The following is a 26,890-nucleotide window of genomic DNA, read 5'->3' as shown; positions in this document are numbered from 1 at the left end:
ACATCATATATCATAAGGGAAGTACAAATTAAAACCTTAATGAGATACCACTACACATCTATTAGAATGACCAAAATCTGAACCATTGACAACACCAAATGATGATGAGGATGTAGAGCAATGGAAACTCTCGTATATTGCTAGTGGTAATGTAAAATGGTACAATAGCTTTGGAAAATGTTTGCTAGTTTCTTACAAAATTAAACACATACACTTCAGCGATCACACACCTCAGTATTTTCCCAAAGGAATTGAAAGCTGTGTCTACACAGAAACCTACACACAGATGTTTATAGCACCTGTACCCATAATTGCTGAAAATGGTAAGCAATCAAGATGTCCTTCAGTAGGTGAATGGATCTGTAAACTGTGACACATCCAGTCACTGAAATATTACTCAACACTAAAAAGAAATGAGCTATCAAGTCATGATAAGACATGTAAAAATCTTAAATGCATATTACTAACTGAAAGTAGTCAGTCTGAAAAGGCTACATACTGTATGATTCCAACACATGACACTCTGGAAAAGGCAAAATTACAGAGACAGTAAAATTGTAGTTGTTATGACAGGGGCAAGGATGAATAGGTGGATCACAGAGAATTTCCAAGACAGTGAATATACTCTGAATGTTATTATAATGATGGATACATGTCACTATATATTTCCCCAAACCCCTAAAATGTACAACATCCAGAGTGAGCTATAAGATAAACTAGGGGCTTTGGGTGATGTAGTTTTTCAGTGTAGGTTCATCAGTGGTGACAAATGCACCACTCCTGTAAGTGATGTTGACGGTGGGAGAGGCTTTGCAACTGTGGGGGCAGGGAATATATGGGAAATCTCTGTATATTCTTCTCAGTTTTGCTGTCAACCCAAAACTGGTCTAAAGATGTTTTTAAAAAGATTCATACGAATAAGCACTAAGTGTATCTTCATGTCTCATGTCAACAGCCCACAGAGCTGTTGTAGAGAGCTCAAACCTACTTCCACATCTTGGTCCCTAGACATATGTATTCTGCACACAGGAAAGAACAATAAATGGCAAGGATATGTGTCTGAGTGCCTTCTCGGTAAGTTACCACATACGGCAATTAATCACACGTGAGGTAATGAGGATTTGTTTTGAATACTGGGGAAAAAGATGAATATTTCAAAAGACCCATTCTTTTTTTAGTGCACTAATTACAAGAAGGTCACTTGATTACATAAGAATAATTCTAGCAAGAACTATTAAGGAGACACAAACGTATTGCTGTGGTAAGTGGTAGGTACCAATTGTCCTCACTTAATTGTAATGATTGTGGAGGAAAAACATCTTGGCTATACTTAAGTAAATCAAGAAACAGGTTCTGGGAGCTCCCATTGTGGCTCAGTGGTAACAAACCCTACTAGTATCCATGAGGATATGGGTTTGATCCCCAGCCTCATTCATTGGGTTAAGGATTTGGTGTTGCCATGAGCTATGGTGTAGCAGCCATAGCTTGGATCCCACATTGCTGTGGCTGTGGTATAGGCTGGCCACAGCCTGGGAACTTACATATGCCACAGGTGTGGCAATTAAGTGACCAAAACAATCAAACAAAAAGAAACAGGTTCTGTATAGCTCTATAAAATAATATTATCCAAAACATCAATCTCATGAAACTTTCTGGAAATCCTTTCTCTCTCTTTGAGGATCTGGAACCTCTCAGTGACAGTAGCTAATGTTGGCTATCTTAAGGTCCAGTTAAATCTTATAAATAAGTATGGATTTTAAAAATTCCTATATGAAAGAGAATGTGATGCTTTACTTTAGGATTACAGCTAGTATCCTTGGGCCTTACAGGTATGGCTATAAGATCAAGTGCTTTCTCCTCCATTACATGATATCTAAAAATGTCTCAGATACACTTAGTTTAGCTTGAGAGTTTGCTAGACATATACAAAAATATTTTGAAATAACAGAAAATAGACTTCAATCACTGAAATGGCAAAAACAGGACACATCAAGAGAGAGAGAAAAAAAATAACAGAAAAGTCTGGCTATCCTGATTGACCAGAAACTATCAAAGGCAACAGGGTGTCCAGAGCTGGGCACCTGGGTCATGAGGGGAAATAATGGAGTATCTGAAAACACTTTAATGTTTATCTATTGACCATGTCTCTGGGTTGTATTTGCTAGTGTTTTTCCATCAGTGCTTCTGGTTTAGATAAGCCACCAGTCACCATTTCCATCATTAAAATTGCTCAGTATGAGGGAGTTCCCTGGTGGCCTGACAGTTAAGGATCTGGCATTGTCACTGCTGTGGTGAAGGTCCAATCCCTGACCCAGGAAATGCTTTATGCCATGGCTGCAGCCTAAGAAAAAAAATTACTCAGTATGAATAACAGTAAACGCCCTCCCCAACATAAAGTAGTTGAAAAAGCTGTATAAATTACTTCACATAATGCACTTAGAACATTACCTGGGATTTTGTAAATCTTCAGTAAACACTGGGTATTTTCTCATTGTTGTTTACAGACTCATCACCCTCAGCTGCTCACACAGGCAGACACCATTTATTTCATGACCACTGTAGTTAGTGACAGATCCATCGGTTCAAATCAAAATATAGGAATTCTTGATTCCTATCTTTTCTCTCACATTTCTCTCAATGTGTCAGGAGCTCTTGTTGGTTCACTTAAAACCAAATACAGTTTTCTCCAAATATTGACTACTTCCTCTGCTATCATCATAGCCTATCGATCTTTTAATGGCACAGTTGCTAGAGCTCCTAGGTGGTGTTTCTGCTTCCACCAAGCCCCCTTCTCTACAGGCAGTCAGTGTCACCCCCTCTAAAGCTGAATCATGTTCCTCTTCTGATGAAGAGCTACCAAGGGCTACACACATCATAATTCACAGTAAGATTCAAATTGTAAAGATTTAGGGATCTCATTCCCTGTTGGTGGTGAAATGATTCACACTGCTCTTCTCACCTCTGCCTCCCATCACACCTGCTTATTTATTTCCTGGAGTGTAACTGACAGTGTCACATCTCGGAGTTTTGCAGTTGCTGTTTCCTGGCCGTGGAATCATTTTCCTGCAAATATCCCCATGGCTCTGTTCCTTGGTGCCTTCAATTCTTTCAAATATCACCTTCTCGAAGAGACCAATCCTCACCACACTACTTAAAATTGCAACCTACCCCCCTCATTCCTGATGTCTTCACACTGCTGCTTTTTATAGCAATTAAACACCATGACATTTACATGCATATTGTGTTTATTTTTATTCTCTCCCTACTGATATACTCTACAAAGGAAAAATATTTTTGTCTCATTTGTTCACTTCTACAAATTTCCATAAACTCAGTAGACACATAATAAATGCTTGACAGAAGGAATTATTTATATATACATTTAGCATTGTCTTTTCTGAAAATCAGTTCTTGCTGTTTGTGAAGCAACAGGTAACTAATTTTAATAATCTAAAATTAAGCAGGCATAAGTAGGATGTCCTCACAAAGAAAGACCCAATTGGAAATACATCCTACATTGCAATAGAGAATTTGGAAATGGGGTTCAATGATCTATGCTTCTCCACTGGATTTTTGTCACAGGCAGAAACAAGTTTAAGAATGAATAATAAAGCCAAAAACTTTGCAATATATTTAGATTTTAGGAAACAATCAGATACAACATATAACTAGCAACTGCATTAAAAATGAGAACAATCTCAACATCACAACTTAAGTAACATTACATTGTACACCTACTGAAAATGATAGACAAGGAACAAAGAAACAAAAAAACTTCCTTGCTATCTTAATTACATATGTATATATATAATATGGATTATCATTAAATTTCATCTTAGCTACTTTGATGACTTTTTATTTATCAAAAACAATATTCCACCATCCTTGATACTAACTAAACTCTATGGAATCATAGTTTTGTTTTTTGATTTTGGGTTTTTTTTTTGTCTTTTTGCCATTTCTTGTGCTGCTTCCACTGCATATGGTAGTTCCCAGGCTAGGGGTTGAATTGGAGCTTTAGTTGCTGACCTAGGCCAGAGTCACAGCAACATAGGATCCAAGCCATGTCTGCAACCTACACCACAGCTCACAGCAACACCGGATCCTTAAACCATTGAGGAAGGCCAGGGATCGAGCCCACAACCTCGTGATTCCTAGACAGATTTGTTAACCACTGAGCCACATTGGGAACACAAAATCATAGTTTAAAGAAAAAGAAAATATCACATTTGAAAATTCTTATCTTTTTAGCTTAGTTTCAGTAAATTAAGGAGTAAGGAGGTATTACTGATACAAAATGCAATATTATTCACAACTCTAATCATAGTCTAAGATTGTTTCTCAAAGAGGAAACACATAATAATTATCATAGGATATCAACTTGACAAAAGTTAGTGTTTCTGGCAATGCCAGATTTGAAGGATTATTAGATACTAATGAGGTACAAGAGATATACCTAAAGTTAAGACAATAGGTCATGGAGGTCATGACCTATTGGAGGTTTGAAAGTCGGTGGGTTCTAGAAAAATAGGCAGAAACCAGGACAATCAAAGCAGAAGACTAAAAAGGGGGAGGGACCATGAAAATCAAGGAAAGTCTGAGAATACCAGAGACAAGGGCAGTAAATATATCAGTTAGATTTTGCTGCATAACAAACCATCCCCAAACTTCGTGGCTTACACAACAACCACTTCTATGTATGACATTTCCATGGGCTGGAAATTGGGGCTGGAACTGTGATCAGGTAGATGGTGCTTTTTGTCTGGCTTCAGCTGATCTCATCAAGGGCTCACTCATGCCTCTGCAATCACCTACCAGGTCACCAGGGAGCTGGTGATTGTTTGCTGGAGAAGCTTGGTTTGCCATGTGGAACTAGAGTTTCACACAGCCCATCCTGGAGTAGTTCACATGGTGGTCACAAAATTCTGAAAGCAGCAGGAACACAGTCTACCTAGGCTTGGAACTCTCACCACATCACTTTCACTGAAACTTCTAGTCAAAATTTTTAAGTCACAAGTTCTGCCCAGATTCAGTGGGTAGGGAAATAAACTCCCCACTTGTAAGGAAAGGCTGCAAACAAAGCATTGGCCATTTTCAATCTACACAGTTGCCTGTACAATTTTTCAAGGACATATCTCTGGAAGTGTCACTTGGAAAATTAAAAACATGAGTGGGTAGCTCTTACATGGCAAAAATAATCCCCCTCCTATAAAGTATCCCCAGAGCCAATTTCATGTCTCTGTTCCTCAGGCTATAGATGAAAGTGTTTAAAATGGGTGCTACCACAGTATAAATAACTGAAGCATTTATACCTTTGACATTGGAATTGTTTGCTGAAGGGAAGAAGTAAGTCATGGCAATAGTCCCATAGTACAAAAACACCACAAAGAGGTGGCAGCCATAGGTGGACAAGGCTTTGTAGATTCTCTTCATGGAGGAGACCCTCAGGATGCTGGCCACAATATGGACATATGAGCCCAAAATAGCATGCAGTGGGAAGGAGGTAAGCAGGCCCCCCTCAATAAAGATAACTAATTCATTGATGGAGGTGTCTGAGCAAGTCATCTTCAAAACAGCAGTAAAGTCACAAAAGAAGTGGGGGATGGTATTGTCAGCACAGAAGGACAGGCGGGACAGAAGGAGAGTGTGCAACAGTGCGTGGACACAAGAGAAGAACCAGGATCCAACTACCAGTAAGACACAGAAGCCATCTCTCATGATGGTTCTGTAGTGGAGAGGCTGACAAATGGCCACATACCTGTCATAGGCCATCACCGCAAGAAGGAAATTGTCAAGACAAATGAAAAGTAAGAAAAAATACATCTGAGTAATGCACCCCACATAGGAGATGGATTGTTGCTGCGTCTGCATGTTTAGGAGCATTTTTGGGAGGGTGACACATGAGAAAGAGACATCAGAGAAGGCCAAGTGGCTGAGGAAGAAGTACATGGGGGTGTGGAGGCGAGGGTCCAGCCTGATGAGCAGGATGATAAGCAGATTCCCCAGCACCGTGGTCAGGTACATGCCCAGGAACAGGGCAAAGAACACAGCCTGCTGCTCTGGCTGGATGGGGAGACCCAGGAGGAGGAACTCAGACACGTTGCTCTGGTTCTCCCTCCTCATGCTGTACTTGACTCAGCTGGGAATAAATGGCATAAAAATCAGCAGAGACTGAGATATGGTGTGATGTGTACATTATAGCCATGTGCCTTTTTTTTTCTGGAGACTGTGTCAAAATTGAGACAAATTTTCTGTTTCAAGTGTCAGTCTGCCCTATTCTTGTCCCAGAGTGCGTCAGATTTCCAGGGGCCGATGAGAATTTCCTTCAAAGGACATGAGTGTAAATGTGTTCACTTATTCACCCATGTTCCAGTTGTTATTCTTGGCCCTGGCAACAGAACAGAAAATAAAATATCCATCCCCTTCCTTCTTGGAGCTTTCATTCTATGGGCGCAGATGGAGTACTGATCAAGAGCTGGGGCTTTTGAACCAAAGGCTTGAGTTGGATTCCAAGCTCAACAAGTGACTACCTGCATAGCCTTGGGCACTTTAGATACCTCACTTGCTCCTCTGTAAAATGAGAATAATATTACTACCTTGTTATGGAAATTTGGGGGGTTAAAGGATTGAATGCATGTGATACATTTAGAACAGTGCTCTTCATGCAGAATGTACTCAAAAATGCTTGCTATAATTACAGCAGGATGTGTTAAAATCATAAATTTGGCATCAAACTCAATGAACCCAATAGAACAGAAATGTTGTGGTTGACCTAATTAATTTGTTAACCTCCTAGATTATAACACTCCCTGAGAAACGGCAAAGACCCAGACCATGGTCCCTGGGAATTGATTCCCTGATGGTAGTGATCTTAGAACCATGATTTCTCATTATTCACTTCACTCAGCTCTGTTATTTTCCATCTCCCTCTCCCTACCTTCTCCTTTAACATCACCTTTCTCTCTCTCTCTAATATATAAACACACATATGAAGTGGGAGACGTAGGGATTTTCCCAGGGACCTTCCCAGAGACCTAAGAATATGCTGCTGATATAGGATTTGGGATACCTATTAGAATTCATGGTCATCTGATTAACTATGACTAATTCCTCAAATTTATTTTAACATTGATAATAACACATATTTCATGAGTTCCTACTATGATACAGGCATTAACAATGTTAAGTTTATGTTTTAGGAAACTAAACCTCAGGAGAGTTATATACATCATTAGCCCAAAGATACAAAGTTAATAATGTCTAATACCATCATAATTCTAATACATCAGTATGATCAGAGACCCTACTCTTCACCATTCCACTGGTCCTGACCTTCATTTATTTGGCAGGACACCCTGGGCCCTGCTTCTTGCAATTGTTTCAAGGCTTCAACATTATCCCAGTCACACACTTGATTATCTACTGATATTCATACTTATATATATGATGACCCTGTGTTTTATTATCTGAGGCAGGATGCTTTGAAGAGTAAAAGGAGAAGGTATACAATAATTATACCAGAACAACAGGCCTACAGAAAGACTTTCTTGGGCAAATCAGAATGGATGGTCACATAGATGTCACCTTTTCTGATTTGCCAAAGACTTTTACATGCATTTAATTTCGTTAATCAGTAAACTTGTACTGCGTGCCTATGAAGCAGACATTCCAATGATGTTTTGATGTCACTGTTGGGAAAACAGGTACGAAATCACATACTTGAGAGTATATAGCTTTTGCTGGATCCTGATCACAAGCATAGGACTTCTGAGAGTCGTTGCACCAGATACCTGGCAACTCCTTCACTGGGAGTTAAATGAGAGAGAGAGACAGAGAGAACCCAGTGAGAGATCATCCCTCTAAGCCAGAAGTATCTGCCCAAGGAGCATCTTCAGGAATAGAGAGGAGCTCGGTCATGCAGGTAATCTCCATCAGTAGGGGCCAGGAAGAAGTCAATGACTTACAGCTTTCTCTGATACTTGGCTGCCCACTGGCATTTACTGGACCAGCATTCTCCTTGGAATTCAAGCATCTCCAAGGGGGAAATCCTGAAGTTATGTGTCAAGCTGGATCTTCACATTCAATGATTGGATCAGGAGGAATAGAACCCTGATGCAAGCCACCCTCTGAGCAAGAGACAACTGGATACATGCTCAGGAAGGAAGAAAGGAAGCAGTCAGCCTGAGGTTGACTGGGTGTGTCCTCTGCCTCTGCACAAAATACTCTGCCTTGAACAGTTAAGAAATGACTAGCAAGTTAAGAATCTTATGCTTTTTGAGTTCCCGTTGTGGTGCAGTGGTTAACGAATCTGACTAGGAACCATGGGGTTGTGGGTTCGATCCCTGTCCTTGCTCAGTGGGTTAAGGATCAGGCATTGCTGTGAGGTGTGGTGTAGGTCATAGACGTAGCTCAGTTCCCGCATTGCTGTGGCTCTGGCGTAGGCCAGTTGCTACAGCTCTGATTGGACCCCTAGACTGGGAACCTCCATATGCTGTGGGAGCAGCTCAAGAAAAGGCAAGAAGACAAAAAAAATAATCTTATGCTTTTAAAGAATAATCATACTGTTACCACTCATTTAGTGCATACTTGTGTAATGAGTTAAATACTCTCCTTGCATTTGACAGCTCAAGCTTCTGAGCCTCACAGAGATTGAGTCCAAGGTCATAACACTAGGAAGCATCAAAACAGGAGATGTGGATCAAAATGTGTGTGACACCAGGGCCTAAGCACTTAATCCTACCATATTCTTGAGTAGAAATAGGGTATTTTTGAAAGCCAGTGGGGAAAAAAGTGCCCTGAGAGCACCATGGGGGCTTCAAATCATATGGTCACTGGGCTTACAACTTGGCTGGAGGACTCTGCTTAGAATTACATATTTCTGTCTGGAATAAAAGGAGATAAGACAGAGGATAATGTATCTGTGGTGCCTCTCTCTCTCTCTCTCTCTCACACACACACACACACACACACACACATACACACACACACACACACTTCCTGATCATGGTCCTAGTTCCCTCTCTTCTATACCCATTTTTGGTTACAATAGAGTGGGAGTGTTTCATTTTTTAATATTTAGTTTTTCATCCTTTTTAGGCCTGCACCCATGGCACATGGAAATTCCCAGGCTAGGGACTGCACAGAAGTTTCCAGCTTACAACACATACAGAGCAACATGGGATTTGAGCCACATCTCTGACCTGAACCACACCTCATGGCAATGCTGGATCCCCAACTCACTGAGAAAGGCCAAGGATTGAACCCACATCCTCATGGATAATAGTCAGATTCATTCCTGCTGTGCCACAACAGGAACTTCCATGAGTGCTTTATACAAAAAACACATATATAGTCACACACACAAAAGCACAGACCTTGGACCAACACGCATTCCCTCTATGACCTGTACTCACTCCAGGTAAAAACCAGTCAGAATTTCTGTTACTTTCAAACGCATTTACACATAACATGATACATAAACATCACACCTAGTAAAACATATACACAAAACAGCACAGAAAACATCACACCTAGTCATCAAAACAAGTACAATCCACACAAAAAAAGTACATAGCATACACACACATAGATACACAGAGCCATGCAGTCAAATGCACCACACAACATAAACCACAAGAGCACATGCATCTAGATACACACACGCACACTGCCAAGATTTTTCCAGACCTCCATAAACTATCTAATCCCTTCCTACATAGAGTCATTATGTGATTCAGTTACCCACTAAATACCCTGTTATACAAATACAAAAATATATATGTGCCTACACATCCTTGCATAAACATATACATATATGCCCAATACCAAGGAATGGTTCCCCATCTTCGTCTGACCTGTGAAGATCCTCATTGAGCTCAGAAACCTATGCTCAAGCCTGATTCCTGAGCCTTTAGTTTCTAGTCAAGAAATTGGTATCCAAGGAACCAAAGATCAAGAGGAAGTTCTCCGTGACCCCAGGATCTTCTGAATGCTTGATACCTGTTTATGAGCAGCAGAAAAATGGGCAGGACGATCCCCACTCACCAAAAAGATCAATACCAATGGGAAAACAGCCCTGAGCTCTGAAGAGAGAAGGACCTAACTACCAAATTGTCTGCCTTCCCCTTGAGAAGTAACTGGTGAAGGGACCAGAGGGCTAAGCCATGAGTCCCAGGAGAAAGTGTCCTTGATTTGGTGTTGACACTTAGAAAGCAGAGTGACCAGGATCACTTTGCCTTTTGCAGTCAAGTGCTCCAGCACTGAGCTATACCCTCTCTCAGCTTGGTTTCTGAAGGAAGCATAGCATGGGGCTGGCCCCTCCATACTTCACAGAATGGCACAGAGAGGGTAAATCCTGGCCCTTGCATATGCCCACTTCATGGGCCCCAGCCTCCATTAGAGCACATTTTCTTTGCCCCTTGAGAGCTTGCAAGTCTCCCCACTCCTGAAGAGCAAGGGCCAAGGCTTGTTCAGAAAGCAGTGGAGTGGTGATATTGATCCCAAGGGCATTAGACAGAGACTGGCCTGAAATCAATACTATCTCTGACACCTGTTCACTGGGTGCCCTAAGAAAGGGCTGATGTTCTGGGAAATCCTGTTTTCTCAGGTCTGGTAATAGTACTCTGCTCAGTAGGTTTTTGGGAGGGTTAAATGGGATATTGCAATTTAAAGCACTAAACCCAGGCAGTTTCCCAAAAACCAAGTTGTCTAGTGGATGAATATCCTGATTAATTTGCCAAATGAAATATTCACTTTTATCATTGTTCTTATACCTTCACTCTTTCACACACCAACACAAGTCTTCATTTAATTTTAAAATACGAAGGTAACTAACAAAAAGCAGACTGTGGATGGGAGATAGGAACACAAGATTTTTATTTTCATTTTTTTTTTGTAGACAAATATCCAGGGCAGGTTTATTTATAGTTACCCTAAACTGGAAACAATCCAAATGTCATTCAACAAGGAAGTCAATAAATTATGTGTCCATCTCAACTCCCCAATGTATCTCCCCACCAAGTATCTCCTTTAGCAACCACAAACACACACACACACACACACACACACACACACATACACACATGATTACTGATATGCACAAGCTACATAGATGATTGTTTTAATTGTATTGGAGAATAGTTGACTTACAAAGCTGTGTTAGTTTCAGGTTATACATATATCCTTTCCTTTTCTGACTCTTTTCCCACAGAAGTTATTGCATAGTATTGAGTGGATTACTGTGTGCTATACAGTAGGACCTTGTTATCTATCTCTTTTATACATAGTAGTGGTATGTGTCCATCTCAACTCCCCAATGTATCTCCCCACCAAGTATCTCCTTTAGCAACCACAAACCTGGTTTCAAAATCTTTGAGTGCTTCTGTTTTGTAAGATCTTCTGTATCATTTTTGGTGGGAATGTAAGCTGATGCAACCACTATGAAGAACAGGTATGGAAATTCCTTTAAAATATGAATATAGAACTACATGCATGATCCAGCAATCTCACTCATGGGAATATATCCATAGAAAACCATAATTTGTAGCACTGGGAACTATGTCGAGTCACTAGTGATGGAGCATGATAATGTGAGAAAATAGAATGTTTACATGTATATGTAACTGAGTCACCATGCTGTATAGTAGAAAAAAAAATTGTATTGGGGAAATAACCAAAAAAAATCTGAAAAAAAAGAAAAGATACAGGCACCCCAAAGTCACCACAGAACAATTTACAATAGCTAAGACATGGAAGCAACCTAAATGTTCATCAACAGAGGACTGAATAAAGAAAATATGGTACATACTTACAATGGACTATTACTCAGCCATTAAAAATAATGAAATAATGCCATTTTCAGCAACATGGATGGACCGAGAAATTATTTTCCTAAGTGAAGTAAGTCAGGCAGAGAAAAACAAATATCATATAAGATCACTAAGATGTGGAATTATTTTCATTTTTCACTTTTGAGAGTGGTTCTTCATTTCTTTGTAAATAAGACTGATGGAAGGATATGCCATCATAAAACCCAGCTCACTAATAGCAATGAGAATAACAGTCAAAGTAGCAACCTTGAAACATAAGGAGCCAAATGGATTCAATTTTTATAGTAATTGAGGTAACAGTCTGGGTTCTATGGAGAACAGAACCAATGGGAGATATATATATATGTATATACACACACACACATTCATCCTATCATATACATTCATACATGTCCGTATATACCCATACATTTATATATATATTTTGAAATGATGCAGATAATCTGGATATCACACAGAATGTAACATTGTTCTGCTATATCAATGATACCATGGTAATTGGACCAGAAAACTAAGAAATTGCTAGCAAGTTGGAGACTTGGCAAGACATCATCTCCTGAAGTTGGGAGATAAATTCTACAAAGATGCAAGGAAGCCTTTATGTCAGTATCATTTTTAGTTTCAGTGATGTAGAAGAGGAATCAGATATCAGTGGCTTGCCATTTTTCATTTTCCGATGAATTTTAGAATCAACTTGTCTATGTTCACCTGATACACACAGAAAATGAAAGAGAGAAGAGGGAAAGAGGGAGACAGGGAAGGAGAGAGAAAGAAAGATTTTGACTGGCATTAGGATGAATTTACAGATTAATTTGGGTAAATTAATGGCTTTCCAATATTAAATCTTTCAATCCATGAACATGCTATATTCTTCCCCTTTTGTGGAACTTGAACATTTTTCTCAGAATCATTTCGTAGTTTTTACTATTGAACTCTTATAGCTATTTTCTGAGATTTATTTCTAGGTCCTTGATAACCTTTGATACAAGTATAAGTTGCTCTTTAAAATTCCATTTCAAGGATACAAGATTAAATTTCAGAAATCAGTCACATTTCAGTATACTAACAATGAAATATTGGACAGGGAATACAAAAATACCCTTTAAAATTGCACCCCCAAAAATTAAGTAGTGGGGGATAGACCTTACCAAGGAGTTGAAAGACTTACATTCTGAGAATTATAAAACACTAATTAAAGAAATTAAAGAGGATTCAAAGAAATAGAAAGATATGCCATGTTTCTGGGTTGGAAAAATTCATATTGTGAAAATGGCCATACTACCCAAAGCAATCTACACATTTGATGCAATCCCTATCCAATTACCCAGGACATTTTTCACAGAACTAGAACAAACAATCCAAACATTTATATGGAACCACAAAAGACCCAGAATTGCCAAAGAAATCCTGAGAAACAAAAACCAAGCAGGAGGCATAACTCTCCCAGATTTCAGGCAATATTACAAAGCCACAGTAATCAAGAAAGTGTAGTACTGGTACCAAAACAGACATACACACAAGTGGAACAGAATAGAGAACCCACAAATCCAGACACCTATGGTCAATCTTTGACAAAGGAGGCAACATAAAATAGGAAAAGACAGTCTTTTCAGCAAGTATTGCTGGAAAACCTGGACAGCTGTATGTAAATCAGTGAAGCCATAACACAACCTCACACCATGCACAAAAATAAACACAAAATGGCTGAAAGACTTAAACATAAGACAAGACACCATCACACTCCTAGAAGAGAACACAGGCAAAACATTCTCTGATCAATCTTACAAATGTTTTCTCAGGTCAGTCTCCCAAAGCAACAGAAATGAAAGCAAAATAAACCAATGGGATCTCATCAAACTGACAAGCTTTTGCATTGCAAAGGATAACTTAATAGTAATTGGTAATTGCAAATAGTAATAGTAATTGCAAACATGGCTCTGATCTGGCATTACTGGTATAGGCCAGCAGCTACAGCTCTGATTTGACCCCTAGCCTGGGAATTTCCATATGCTGCAGGGGAAACCTTAAAAAGAATAAAAAAAGGAAATTAATACATCAGAGCATGGAATGCTGTCCAATACAACCTATGCTCTCAATATCCCAAGCATGGTACCCGAACCAGCAGCATCAGTGTCTCCTGGGAGTTTGTTAGAAGTGCAGAATCTCAGGCTCCTCACCATTCTTCTGAGGCAGAATCTGCATTTAACAAGCTCCCTAGGTGCATTAAAGATTGAGAATCTCTGACACTCTGTGGTCCCAAATCAAGCTACATATCAGAATCACCAGGAATATTTTCTTACAAGTACAGATTTTTGAGCCCTTCTCTAGATGAACTGAATCAGAGTTTTTGACCACTGCAGAGAGCCACTCAGTTTTTCACAAAGTTCCACTGGTAACTCCAGTGACAGAGGTCCACAAAGTAGACTGAAAACCCCTGATCTGACCCAATATGCCTCATTTGAAAATGAGAGGACTGAGGCAACACAGTGACAACTCTAATGTCATAATCTTTTAAGAGAGATAATTAGGGTCTGTGCCTAGAGACAAAGAAAACTGGATTTGGTGCCAGATCTGAGTTCAACCCATACGTTCACAGCTGTGTATCTTATCTCCCACCTTCTTTGGAATTCCATCATCTTTCTTTCAAGGTACAAAATGAATGTCCCTGAATGTCAGGATTACTCCCCATGGGCAGTAAGGCAACAGAGAGAAATTCATGGAGAATTCACTCTATGTTTTCTGAACACACATACACACTCCATAGTAACTGCTTAACTAATGTTTTGGGCTCCTTGCACCCCAAAATTTCAAAGCAATTTCAAAGCCTTGAAGTCTCATGGTCCCCATTTTACAGATGCTCCTCACTTTGTGATGGTAACTAGTGTTTGTGTCCATGTGAATTAATGGAAACACACATGGGCTTTGCTTCCAACTGGGTTCTGGATGCAGAATCTCAGCCAGCAAGCTGATTTCATTCATGGAGAATGTGTGGTTGGGTGGATCTGGAGGTCCACAGCTTTTTACCTCCAGACACTGTCTGACCTCTAGCTGTGATCCCCACCAAGGAGTAGAAGACTCCTAAAATTCTTTTTTTCTAAAATTCTGTATCATGAGGAATAGAGGAAAGAATTGGGCATGGTCCCAACTGTCCAGTTAGGTGAGCGAGAACATCACTTAAGTAATTATAAAATGATGAAGTAGGGTTATAATAGAGATAGCCCAGGGAGTGAGGTTCCAGAATGAGAGGTAGGGTGGTTGGATGTCCACATAAACTCTCCTTGGAAAAGATGATGACCCCTGAGCTGAGTCTGAAAAGATAAGAAGGGAGTTCCTTGGGAGCCTATCAGTGTTGTCAGTGCTGTGGCTCAAAGTACTACTGTGACATGGTTCTCCTGGACAGGGAACATCTGCATTCCACAGATGGGGCCAAAAAAAGGAAAAACAGAGAAGAAGGATCACCTATGAATATGGAGATGAGGCAAAGCTGATGAAATCCTTTGAGATGTCCTGAGGCCCTTTAAACTGGAACCTTGTCTCTGCTTGGAGCAACCAGCAGTACATTTGGTGTACAAAGAAAACCATGTAATATTCTGTGCTTTTTATTCAAACTATATATTTTTCCACAAATTAGGCTTTTATCTTAATATGTTTATGAGATTTCTCCACACTGATACATAGACATCGAATCCAAAATTAACTACCATAAGCCTACAGACAAACATTTAGGTTTGGCTAGTGTTTGGCCATTACAAAGAGTCCAAGACTGCAGGCACCGTTGTGCATGTCTCCAGTTGTGTACATGAGGGAGAGTTTTCAAAACACCAAGAAGTGGAGTTACTAGATATTATGGACTAATATGTCACCACCCCCTGAAATTCATATGTTGAAGCTCTAAACCCCAATGTGATAGTATCTGGAAGTGGGGCCTTTGGGAGGTAATGAGGTTTAAATATGGTCAGAAGGGTGGGGTCCTCATGATGGAATCAGTGCCCTTAGGAGAAGAGTTCATCTCTGTCTTTCAAGACCATATGAGATAAAGTCAGAAGGCAGCCATTAGCAAGTCCAAAATTGGACCCTCACCAGAATCCAACCATGCTGGCACCCTGACCTTGGATTTCCCAGCATCCAGAACTGCAAGAAATAAATGTCTGTTGCTTAAGCCACCAAGTCTGTGGTACTTTCTGACAGACATCCAAGCAGCCTAAGACATAAGATATACATGGTTGTGGGTAGTTCATTGTCAAATTGTCCTCCAAATGTCTCAGTTTACATCCTACCATCACAACCTCACTAGCATGTGATATAATCAATTTTTGGTCTATTTTTAGGGATGCACCCATAGCATATGGAAGTTCCCATGCTAGGGGTTGAATCACAAAAACAGTGGTCACTCCATATCACAGCCAAAGCAAAATGGTATTCAAGCTATATCTGTGCCTTACACCACAGCTCAAGGCAAGACCAGATCCTTAACCCAGTGAGGGATGCCAGGAATCAAACATGAGTCCTCATGGATACTAGTTAGTTTTGTAACCTCTAAGCCAATGGGAGCTCCATATAATCAAATTTTTTATCCAAACTGTGCGCTGGAGAAAGATCCTCATCATTCTCACCAGCCACTGGTAAGGTCCCAAATATTAAAACTAGTCTGTTCGTTTGTTTGTCTACAATCACATCATATGGAAGTTCCCAGGCCAGGGATCCAACCTGTGACACAGCAGTGATTTGAGCAAAAGCAGTGACAACACCAGGTTCTTAACCCTCTGAGCCACCAAGGAACTCCTAAACTCCTCTTAAAGAAAGGAGAAAGAGAATTTACTCACCTCCAGGTGCTGCACACTGCTTTTCTCCTACAGAAATATTACATCTCCCACTTGACAACAAGAAAAGAGCCTGTGGAAGGTGAGGTGACCTGCCCAAAGTTACACACCAGAAAGTGGTAGAACCCAGCCTTAAAGCCAAGTCTGCATGCTATTAACATTCACATTCTTTTCAGTTTCATATTTTCAACTAATATTTATGAGCACTGATCACATACCAGACCCCAGAGGGCACAAAAATGAATCACAAAGGCCATACTTATCATGGACAAGGACTCAATAAATGTTTGCTGAATGAATATCGAACCAAGAGCTCAAAGCCCACAGGACAGTCACATAAGTAATATGAGCAATAGAATAAGGAAACACTGTGATACACATAGGCTCCAGTGCAGCCAGCACAAAGAAGGGAGAAGTTTCCTTTCCTCCCAGTCATTTGAAGGAAGGTTTACATCCAAGGTAGTTTTTTTGTCACACTCAAAAAGAGGAAATGGGTTTCAGGCAAAAGGAACAATGAAAAGGCACAGGAGGGTGAAGCAATGTCACGTTTTCTGGAAACTGTTTGGTTGTCATAAAGTGGCTTCCTTCCATGATAAAGGAAAGACATCCAGCTAAATTCAATTTTATTAAGTGACCCTTCATTAAAAGCCTTCTGTGTGCCAGGCTTTGTGCGAGATGCTTTACATGCATTATCTCATTGAATCCTTGCAGCTTTTTTTTTCTCGTTAAACAAATGGGAAAATTGAGGCTTGGAGAGAAGAAGAGTCCAGTCCTGGAATACTTTTAAATCTGTTCTTTCCCCTCCTGGCTGTCTCCCCCAGATGCCAGCCACTGCTGCACTATCCCATCCCAACTCTTACTCCAATGAGAAGATGGCCTCCCAGCCAACCTAAAGACCCATAGCTAGTTACCTTCTGTCTAAGGAGAGTCTGCCCATTTCATTGCCTCTTTTTCTCCTTCAGAAAATGGAGAGGAGAAGGCACATAGAATCATGAGGTTTGGGAGTTCCCCTTGTGGCTCAGCAGGTTAAGGACCCAACATAGTCTCTGTGAGGATGCACGTTAGATCCCTGGCTTCACTCTTTGCATTAAGGATCTAGTATTGCCACAGCTACAGGTTAGGTCACAGATATGGCTTGGATCTGGTGTTGCCATGGCTGTGGCATAGGCCTCATCTGCAGCTCAGATTCACTCTCTAGACAGGGTACTTCCATATACCACAGGTGCACTGCAAAAAAGTAGAAGAAAAAAGAATCATGAAGTTTTCAATCCTTGGCTAGACACTACTACCCTATTCATCATTCATTCATTTAACAAATTCAAGCAGACTTCATAGATGTGGGTTTAGTTCCAGACAAATGTGGTGTAGCAAGAAAGTTACTCACACTGATATTTTGGCTTCCCAGTGCATATAAAAATTACCTTTATGCTACACTGCTGTCTATTAAGTATGCAAGTGTATCATGCATAAAGAAAGCAATGTACATAACTTAACTTTAATATACTTCATTGCTAGAGTTCCTGTTGTGGCACTGTGGAAAGGAATGTGACTAGGCACCAATTTAAACATAGGTCAGGATGTTCACCTTGTAGCTCAGCAGGTTACAAAACTGAATAGCATCCATGAAGATTCAAATTTGATTCCTGGCCTCATTCAGTGAGTTAAGGATCTAGCATTGCCATGAGCTGTGGTGTAGGCTGCACACAGCTCAGATCTGATGTGGCTGTGGCTGTGCCATAGGCTGGCAGCTGTAGCTCCAGTTCAACCTGTCACCTGGGAACTTCCATATGCTGTGCGAGCAGCCCTAAAAAGCAAAATAAATAAATATATAAATAAATAAAAATACTTCATTGCTAAATAAAATACTAACCATCATCTAAGTTTCAGGGAACCCACTGATGGTGGTAGAGATCACTGATCACAAATTACCAAGAACAAAATAAATAATAATGAAATAATTTACCAAGAGAATTACCAAAATGTGACATAAAGACCCAAAGTAAGAAAATGCTATGGAAAAATGGTGCCACACCAATGGGGACCTATACAGCACAGGGAACTCTACCCAGTAGTTTGTGATAATCTACATGGGACAATAATCTGAAAAGGAATGGATGTGTGTATATGCATAATTGAATCACTTTGCTGTGTGGCAGAAATCAAAAAAACTTTCTTAAAATTAATTAAATATAAAAAAAGAAAAATGGTTCCACAAACTTTTAACTTGTAAAAATAAATATGCTGTCTGTAAAGCATGATAAAGTAAAATTCAATAAAGCAAAGTGCAATAAAACAATTGAGCACTATGTACCAGGCTATGTTCTCAGTACTGTGGATAAGAAATTGATTAAAACAGGCAAGATTTCCTTCCTCATGAAAGTTAAATGGAAGTGACTTCTCAGTGATAGAAACAAAGGTTTTGAGAGGTTATATGGCTTGTCCAATGTCACACAGCAATTTTGTTTCAAGGTAGAAATAATACCCAAGACCTGATACCAGTACAAAATGCTTTCTCCCCCATGATGGTCATGACCTTTCCGTACCTCCCTCTGCTTTGTCTCTCCTTAGTCTCTGTTTGGCAGGATGAGGCCAGAAAACTTCACCTCATCCTTCTGGGCATCATGGGTTGCTGGGACCTGTGCATCACCCTCTTCCTGGTCTTCCTGCCCATCTACCTGGTGAGCCTGCTGGGAAACATGGGCTTGATGCTACCTACTGATCTGCATGGACACCCAGCTCCACACACCCATGTACTTCTTCCTGGCAAACCTCTCCAAGTTGAACACCTCCTATTTTTCCCCCTTGGCCCCAAGATATTCATGGACCTGCTGCTGACCCTGGCCACCATCCCCTATGCAGCCTGCACCCTCCAGATATTTGTGTTTGCAGGGCTGGCAGGTGCTGAGTGTTGCCTTTGGGCAGTCATGGCCTATGACTGCTATGTGGCCATCAGAAACCCACTTCTGTACACTATGGCCATGGACATGGCATCTGTGCCTGGCCTTGCTGGGAGAATCAGGCCTGGGTGAGATATTGAGTGCCGTGGTCCACCTGACCTTCAACTTCACTTGAGCTTATGCAGCTCCCAGGAGGTGAACAGCTTCTTCTGCAATATCCCTCCACTGCTGGCCGTCTCCCTCAATGACACCAGTCTCAATGAACTCCTACTCTTCCCTATCTGTGGCTTCATCCAGACAACCATGGTGTTGGCTATTGCTGTGTCCTACAGGTTCATCGCTGGTGCTGTGATGTGCAAGTGCTCATGCCAGGGCCACTGGCAAACAGCCTCTACCTGTGGCTCCCACCTCACAGCTGTGCACATTCTGTACAGGACACTTATTTTCATCTACATGTATCCCAGCTCCAGCTATGCCCTGTAAAGTGACAAGGTGGCATCTGTATTCTACACCCTTGTCATCCCAGCCCTCAACCCACTCATCTACAGCCTCGGCAACATAGAGATCAAGGAGGCACTCAGAAGGTCCCAGAGCTGGTGCTGCTATCCATGGTGGGTGCACATGTGAGAGATCCCAGCAGGCTGGTTAGGACTGACCCTGAAGAAATGAGGACACCCTTCCTGGCCCCTGTCGCTGTGGATAAAGATGGATGTTCCTCTGGCTGTGTGTCTTAAATTGTTTGAGGGGCTGAAAAGGGGGAGAAACTGAAGCTTACAGACAGGAGGCAGGAACCTGGAGGATTCTAGAGCTAGCAACAGAACCAAGATTAATTTGCTGTTAAGCTGCCTTAGGTTCCTGAGTGTTCAAAAACACATGTTCCTGCTTTTTATCAGGTGTAATACTCAGTTTACTTACCATTTGTACTTTTCATCTTTTTTTCCTTTTTTTTTTTTTTTTTGTTGCCACCTCCACTGAATATGCAAGTTCTGGAGCCAGGGGTCCAACCTCTGCCTTTACAGTGACAACCCCATATCCTTAACCCACTGTGGCCCATGGAAACTCCCATCAACTGTACTTCTAAGATGCTGATTCCAAGATATACCAGGTAAGAGATTTGTGGGCTACAATTGCCTCCATACTTTTGCTCTTTTAAGGTTCTGCATGACTAGTGAGACTGCTCCTGCTCACCTTGACCCCAAGAGAACATCCTCAGACCCTCTCATGCCAAAGAATGGGACAGATTTGAGAGAGGAAAATATCCCTATTAGGCTACATATTCCATCTCTCAGATATTAAGCAGCACCAAAACATGCATGAGCTCATTCCTAAAATTCTAACCACTGGATTAGAATTTGATAAATATTAGACTAGTTTAGGGCTCTGGTAGAAGTTAGGGAAGAGTCAAAATTATGGTAATGGTTAGAATAGGGTTAGGATATATGCCCAAGAGTAGGATTTCTGGGTCATATGGTTGTTCTATGTATAGTTTTCTAAGGAACTGCCATACGGTTCTCCATAAATGTTGTACCGGCTTACATTGCTACCAACAGTGCAGGAGGGTTCCTTTTTTGCCACACCCCCTCTAGCATTTGTTATCTGCAGACATATTAATTATGGCCATTCTGACTGGTGTGAGGCAAAACTTCCCTTAAAAAAGGCACATGAATCCGCATGTTCATTACAGCAGTATTCACAATAGCCAAGAAATGGAAACAACCCAAGTGTCCATAGACAGATGCTTTGATTAGGAAGATGTGGTATATATACACAATGAGATACTACATAGCCATAAGAAAAGAAGAAAATAATGCCATTTACAACAACATGGGTAGAACTAGAGACTCTCATACTGAGTGAAGTGAGTCAGAAAGAAAAACACAAATACCATATATCACATATCTGAAATGAAATATATGGCACAAATGAACTTTTCCACAGAAAAGAAAATTAAGGACTATCTCCCAAAAGCCATTGAGGTGAGAAGGAAATATTCTAGATCAGTATAAATATGAACAATATATCTGTGCCATGCATGTGGATATATGCCCAGGAGTGGGATGGCTAGATCATATAGTAGTTCTATATGCAGTTTTCTGAGTGAAATGATATATTTTAGCTATATCAAGTTTATTGATTTTCATTTAGACCTCCAAAACTCTGGGTGTTTTTAAAGAAACATTAACAAAAACAAGTATGGCCATGTTATTCATCTATGGAATCCCTTCCAGTGGGTTCCCAAATTGGACTGAGAACCAATGATTCAATTATAATGGTTAATTTTATATGTCAAATTGGCAAGGCTAGAGCACCCAGATATTGTTCAAACAGAATTCTAGATGTTTCCATGAAGTTAACTTTGTGGATGAGATTAACAGTATAATCTGAAAATTCTGAATAAAGCAGACTTTCCTCCATAATGAGGGTGGACCTCATCCACTCAATTAATGACCTTAAGAAAAAGAATGATCTCCCACAGAGAAGAGACACTTCTGTCAGCAGCCTGCCTTCAGGCTCAAACTGCAACTTTTTCCTGGGTTTCCAGCCTGCCAACCTACACTTCAGACTTTACAATTGCTAGCCTCCAAAATTATATTAGTCATTTCTATAAAATATACCTCTCTCTATTTTTTTCTTCTTTAATGGATATCCCATGGCATATGGAAATTCCAAGGCCAGGGATCAGATCTGAGTGACGTTGCAGCCTATGCCACAGCTGTGGCAACTCTATCCTTTAACCCACTGCAGAGAGATGCAACCAATCCTTGTGCAACAGCGAGAACTTAATAAATCACTCTTTCTCACACACACACACACACACACACCCCATATCTGTTCTACTTCTCTGGAGAATCTTGATGAATATGATTACCATGACCTTATGTGTCAAAAATCTGGGCCTCTGGTATTACTGATGTAATCACCCATCATCCCTCTCCCACTTAGTCCCTTCCGGCTACAGAGGCCACATTAATGTCCCTGGAATTGGCCAGGCACCATCTCACCTAAATTTTTTTAGGTACTGATCTCCATGCTTCTGTCCATGTATCACCATGGCTCTCTCACCTGTCCTCACTAACATCTTTGGATATTACCATCCCAATGAGCTCTACCTAGACCACACAGTGTGAAATTATGAACTAAAACCCAGCTCTCTTGCTTATAACCCCCTTTACTATTTGGGGTTTTTGGCCACACCTATGGCATATGGAAATTCCCAGGCTAGGGCTCAAATTGGAGCTGCAGTAGCCAGCCTACACCATAGCCACAGCAACACAGATTCTGAGCCAGCTCTGCAACCTACACCACAGTTCACAGCAATACTGTATCCTTAACCCACTATGTAAAGACTAAGATTGAACCCGTGTCCTCATGAATAATAGTCAGGTTCATTACTACTGAGCCAAGACAGGAAAACTTTCCTCCCCGCACTTTTTATGGCTCCTTTGTTCATAGACTATCCAGCTTCAAAAATTCAGAATTTATTTCAGGCATAGAAACCCATCTTCCACAGAACTTTCATCTCAGTAAAGAAATAAAGACAATTTTAAAAGTAAGTAAAGTTTCCAGTGATTCAGAAGGTTAAAACCTGATATGAAACAAAAAAGCAGCATGATGAGCTGGATCAGGAGTGCTGGAATGTAAACTATATGAGGTGATACAGCTTTTTTACTGTGCATTTCCTGAAGGTAGAAAACTGCCTGGCATGTAGTGGTCATGCAGGAGATATTTTTGGGTAAATAAATTACAAATTGGAGTTCATATTGTGGCACAGCAGAAACAAAACCGATTAGGAACCATGAGTTTTGGGGTTTTACCCCTGGCCTTGCTCAGTGGGTTAAGGATCTGGCATTGCCATGAGCTGTGGTGTAGGTCACAGACACAGCTCAGATCTGGCATTGCTGTAGCTCAGGCATAGGCAGGTGGTTAGACCCCTAGCCTGGGAACCTCCATATACCTTGGGTGCAGCCCTAGAAAGGACAAAAGACAAAAAAACTTTATAAATTCTTGCATTTCATTTTTTCATATTAGAAGTGAGATCTCTGGAGAAAAGACAACACCCATTTCTAAGATGAAAATTAATCCAAGAGCCATAGACTGTTCTCAACACAAACATACAATTTAGGGGGAAAATTAGTCTTCCTGGAATGGGGAAATTTTCTAATTGGATTGACTACTGTGTCCTACCCTATTGTCAAATCACAAAAAATGAAAGTTTATTTAGGTTTAGCAAATGTACTAAAGTACTTTATTAACTTGATAATGCACTGAAAACAAAAGAGTTTTGGACTTTACTAAAACTGAACATTAGAAACTCAACTGAATATTTATAGCTTTGGAAGGCAAGAAGCTAAGACATGGAAGCAATCTCAATATCCATCAACAGATGAATGATAAAGAAGATGTGGTACACAGTGTAATAGAATATTACTCAGCCATATAAAGAATAAAATAATGCCCATTTGTGGCAACATGGATGAGCCTAGAGATTATCATACTGAATGGAGTAACCAGGCAGAAAAAATCATATATCATAGGATACTCTTTATATGTGGTATCTGAAAAAATGTTAAAAATAAATGTATATACAAAGTGGAAATAGATCCACAGATATAGAAAATGGTCACCAAAGGGGAATATGGAGAAGGAACAAATTATAAGTTTGAGGTTAACATATACACACTAAAATACCTAAAGTAGATAATAAACAAGGACCAAATGTATAGCATATAGAACTACACTAAATATTACGTAATAAAAGATAAGGGAAAAATATGAAAAAATATATACTATGTACTATACTTAAAAGTGAATCACTTTGCTCTACACCTGAAATTCACACACACTGTAGTCAACTATACATAAAAATAATTAATGAATTAAAAATTTAAAAAACAATGGCCGAGATGACCATAATATCACACACACACACACACACACACACACACACACTTTAAAAGGCTGTAAAAACCCAAATGTAATAATAATATATAACACATGTAAAAAAATAAAACTTAAAAACACATACAGATACAAACAGAGGAATCCGATGCTTTGAAAAGCAAAAAAATTAAACATGTGTTGTTGCTAATGATATATTTAGAGTTATGGAGGAATAAATGGACAAGAGATATTTATGAAGGGAAAATAATTGATTCAATAACAATGACTATTTAAAGGAAAATGATGAAAGTGCTAGAGACATGGGTGTCAAACACACAACTTTTTAAGGCATTTCTGACAAGGTCAGTGACTAAATAAGAACATGGATAGGTGATTCTCATGTGGTGAAAAGGTTATTGTTTCTGATAAGAATCTCCAGAGCCAAAGTCATGTCTCTGTTCCTCAGGCTGTAGATGAAAGGGTTCAGCATGGGGGTGACCACTGTGTACATCACAGATGCAATGATGCCTTTGTCAAAGGACTGGCCTGATGAGGGGGAAAAGTACAGGGCCATAATTGTCCCATAGAATAGAGACACCACAGACAGGTGGGAGCCACAGGTGGACAAGGCTTTGAAGATCCCTTTAGTAGAGGGGACCCTCAGGATGGAGACTCCAATACAGCCATAAGAGACCAAGATGCCACTCAATGGAAAAATTAAAACTGCAGCCCCTGCAGTGTATATGACCAGCTCATTGAGAGAGATATCTGAGCAGGACAACTTAAGCAGGGAAGCAAGGTCACAGAAGAAGTGGGGGATGGTGTTATCAGCACAAAAGGATAGTTGAGCCAGGAGGAGGGTGTGGGTCAAGGCATAGGCACAGGAGAGGAGCCAGCATCCAGCCAGCAGACCTAGGCACAGCTCCTCCCTCATGATGATGGTATAGTGTAGAGGGTGACAAATGGCCACATACCTGTCATAGGCCATCGCTACAAGAAGAAGGTTATCAATGCAAGCAAAAAATATGGAAAAATACACCTGTGTTACACACCCTGCATAGGATATGGATTGATCCTGTGTCTGCATGTTCATCAGCATTTTAGGGACAGTGACAGAGGAAAAGGAGACATCCGTGAGGGCCAAGTGGCTGAGGAAGAAGTACATGGGGGTGTGGAGGCGAGGGTCCAGCCTGATGAGCAGGATGATGAGCAGGTTCCCCAGCAATGTGGTCAGGTACACACCCAGGAAGAGGGCAAAGAACACTCCCTGCTGCTCTGGATGGATGGGAAGCCCCAGGAGGAAGAACTCGGACATGTTGCTCTGTTTCTGACTCCTCATGCTGCTTTTCTCTCTTCTGGGAATGAAAGAAAGCAGAAAATCCTGGGACCTAGAAGTACTGACCATTGCAGTTACCACATCGTCACATGGTTTCTCAGAGTGAGTGTGTCAGAGTACAGACAGGTCTTACTGCACTGTATACACACACTGATGCCTCATACAATCTGGTGGGAGGAATGCAACATGATTTGTCTGAATACTGACACAGTCACATGGAGAAAGTCTATGATTTCAATCAAGACCTTCAGTGGCAATAAGGAACTGCTCATTCTCTTTTGTACCAAGTGGAGACATCTTGATAGACAGTAGGGAGGGAGTGATAAATAAGACACAATACCTTCCATGGCCCTACTGTCAGACTGCTTATGTGCTTCTGTCTTTGTAACACACACAAACATGCACACTCACACACGCACCCACCACTTAAAGCACTATATGGAAGATTAATGTACCATGTACAAAATAAAGCGCTTGACGCAAAATCTTACTTTTATTTTGCAATGAATGAAAGAGATACAAAAGAAGAAAGAAAGAAAGAAAGAAAGAAAGAAAGAAAGAAAGAAAGAAAGAAAGCAAGAAAGAAAGAAGGAAGGAAAGAAAGAAGGAAAGGAAGAGAAAGAGAAAGAAGTGAAGGAAGGTAGGAAATAATGTAGGAAGGGAAGCAGGGAGGGAGAGAGGAAGGATAGATAATTCAAACATGCAAAGCAGTCAACATCATACAGCACATTAAAAAAAAGTCAAAAATCATAGATTCATCTCAATAGATGCAGAAAAATCAGAGTCCAATATCCATTCATGATCAAAACTCTCACCAAAATGGTTATAGAGAGAACATTCCTGAACATAATCAAAGCCATTTATGATAATCCCACAGCAAATATAATACTCAATGGGGAAAAACTTAAAGCCTTCTCACTCAAATCTGGAACAAGAGAGGGATGCCCACTCTCACCACTGCTCTTCAAAATAGAACTGGAAGTCCTAGCCACGGCAATTAGGCAAACAAAAGAAATAAAAGGCATCCAGATAGGAAGAGAAGAGATCAAACTGTCACTGTACACAGACAACATGATACTATACATAGAAAACCCTAAGGACTCTACCCCAAAGCTCCTTGAACTGATT

The 26,890-nt window shown here is 40.4% G+C and overlaps 2 protein-coding genes and 1 pseudogene across 2 annotated transcripts; 1 reads left to right on the top strand and 2 right to left on the bottom strand.

Moving 5' to 3' along the window:
• Nucleotides 1-5,181: 5,181 nt before the first annotated feature.
• LOC146407204 (olfactory receptor 1J4-like) lies at nucleotides 5,182-6,123 on the bottom strand. The gene has a single exon (XM_085014345.1). The coding sequence runs from the start codon at nucleotides 6,121-6,123 to the stop codon at nucleotides 5,182-5,184; it is 942 nt and encodes a 313-aa protein (XP_084870471.1).
• A 13,047-nt stretch (nucleotides 6,124-19,170) lies between these two features.
• Nucleotides 19,171-20,172, top strand: LOC106507840 (olfactory receptor 5C1-like; annotated as a pseudogene).
• A 4,651-nt stretch (nucleotides 20,173-24,823) lies between these two features.
• LOC100622893 (olfactory receptor 1J4-like) lies at nucleotides 24,824-25,765 on the bottom strand. The gene has a single exon (XM_003353650.4). The coding sequence runs from the start codon at nucleotides 25,763-25,765 to the stop codon at nucleotides 24,824-24,826; it is 942 nt and encodes a 313-aa protein (XP_003353698.4).
• Between the last annotated feature and the right edge of the window lie 1,125 nt (nucleotides 25,766-26,890).

The sequence above is a fragment of the Sus scrofa genome, chromosome 1, assembly GCF_054392235.1.
Source record: "Sus scrofa isolate SSC_HxYL_T2T_F1_AM1 chromosome 1, Sscrofa_HxYL_maternal_Yorkshire_Landrace_v2.0, whole genome shotgun sequence".
NCBI lineage: Eukaryota > Metazoa > Chordata > Mammalia > Artiodactyla > Suidae > Sus > Sus scrofa.
Note: the sequence above shows the minus strand (reverse complement) of the source record. Positions and strands in the feature narration are given on the sequence as shown.

What these genes read in the sequence shown, in the direction of transcription:
- LOC146407204 (XM_085014345.1), bottom strand. Translation starts at nt 6,123, where the DNA reads ATGAGGAGGGAGAACCAGAGCAACGTGTCTGAGTTCCTCCTCCTGGGT.
- LOC100622893 (XM_003353650.4), bottom strand. Translation starts at nt 25,765, where the DNA reads ATGAGGAGTCAGAAACAGAGCAACATGTCCGAGTTCTTCCTCCTGGGG.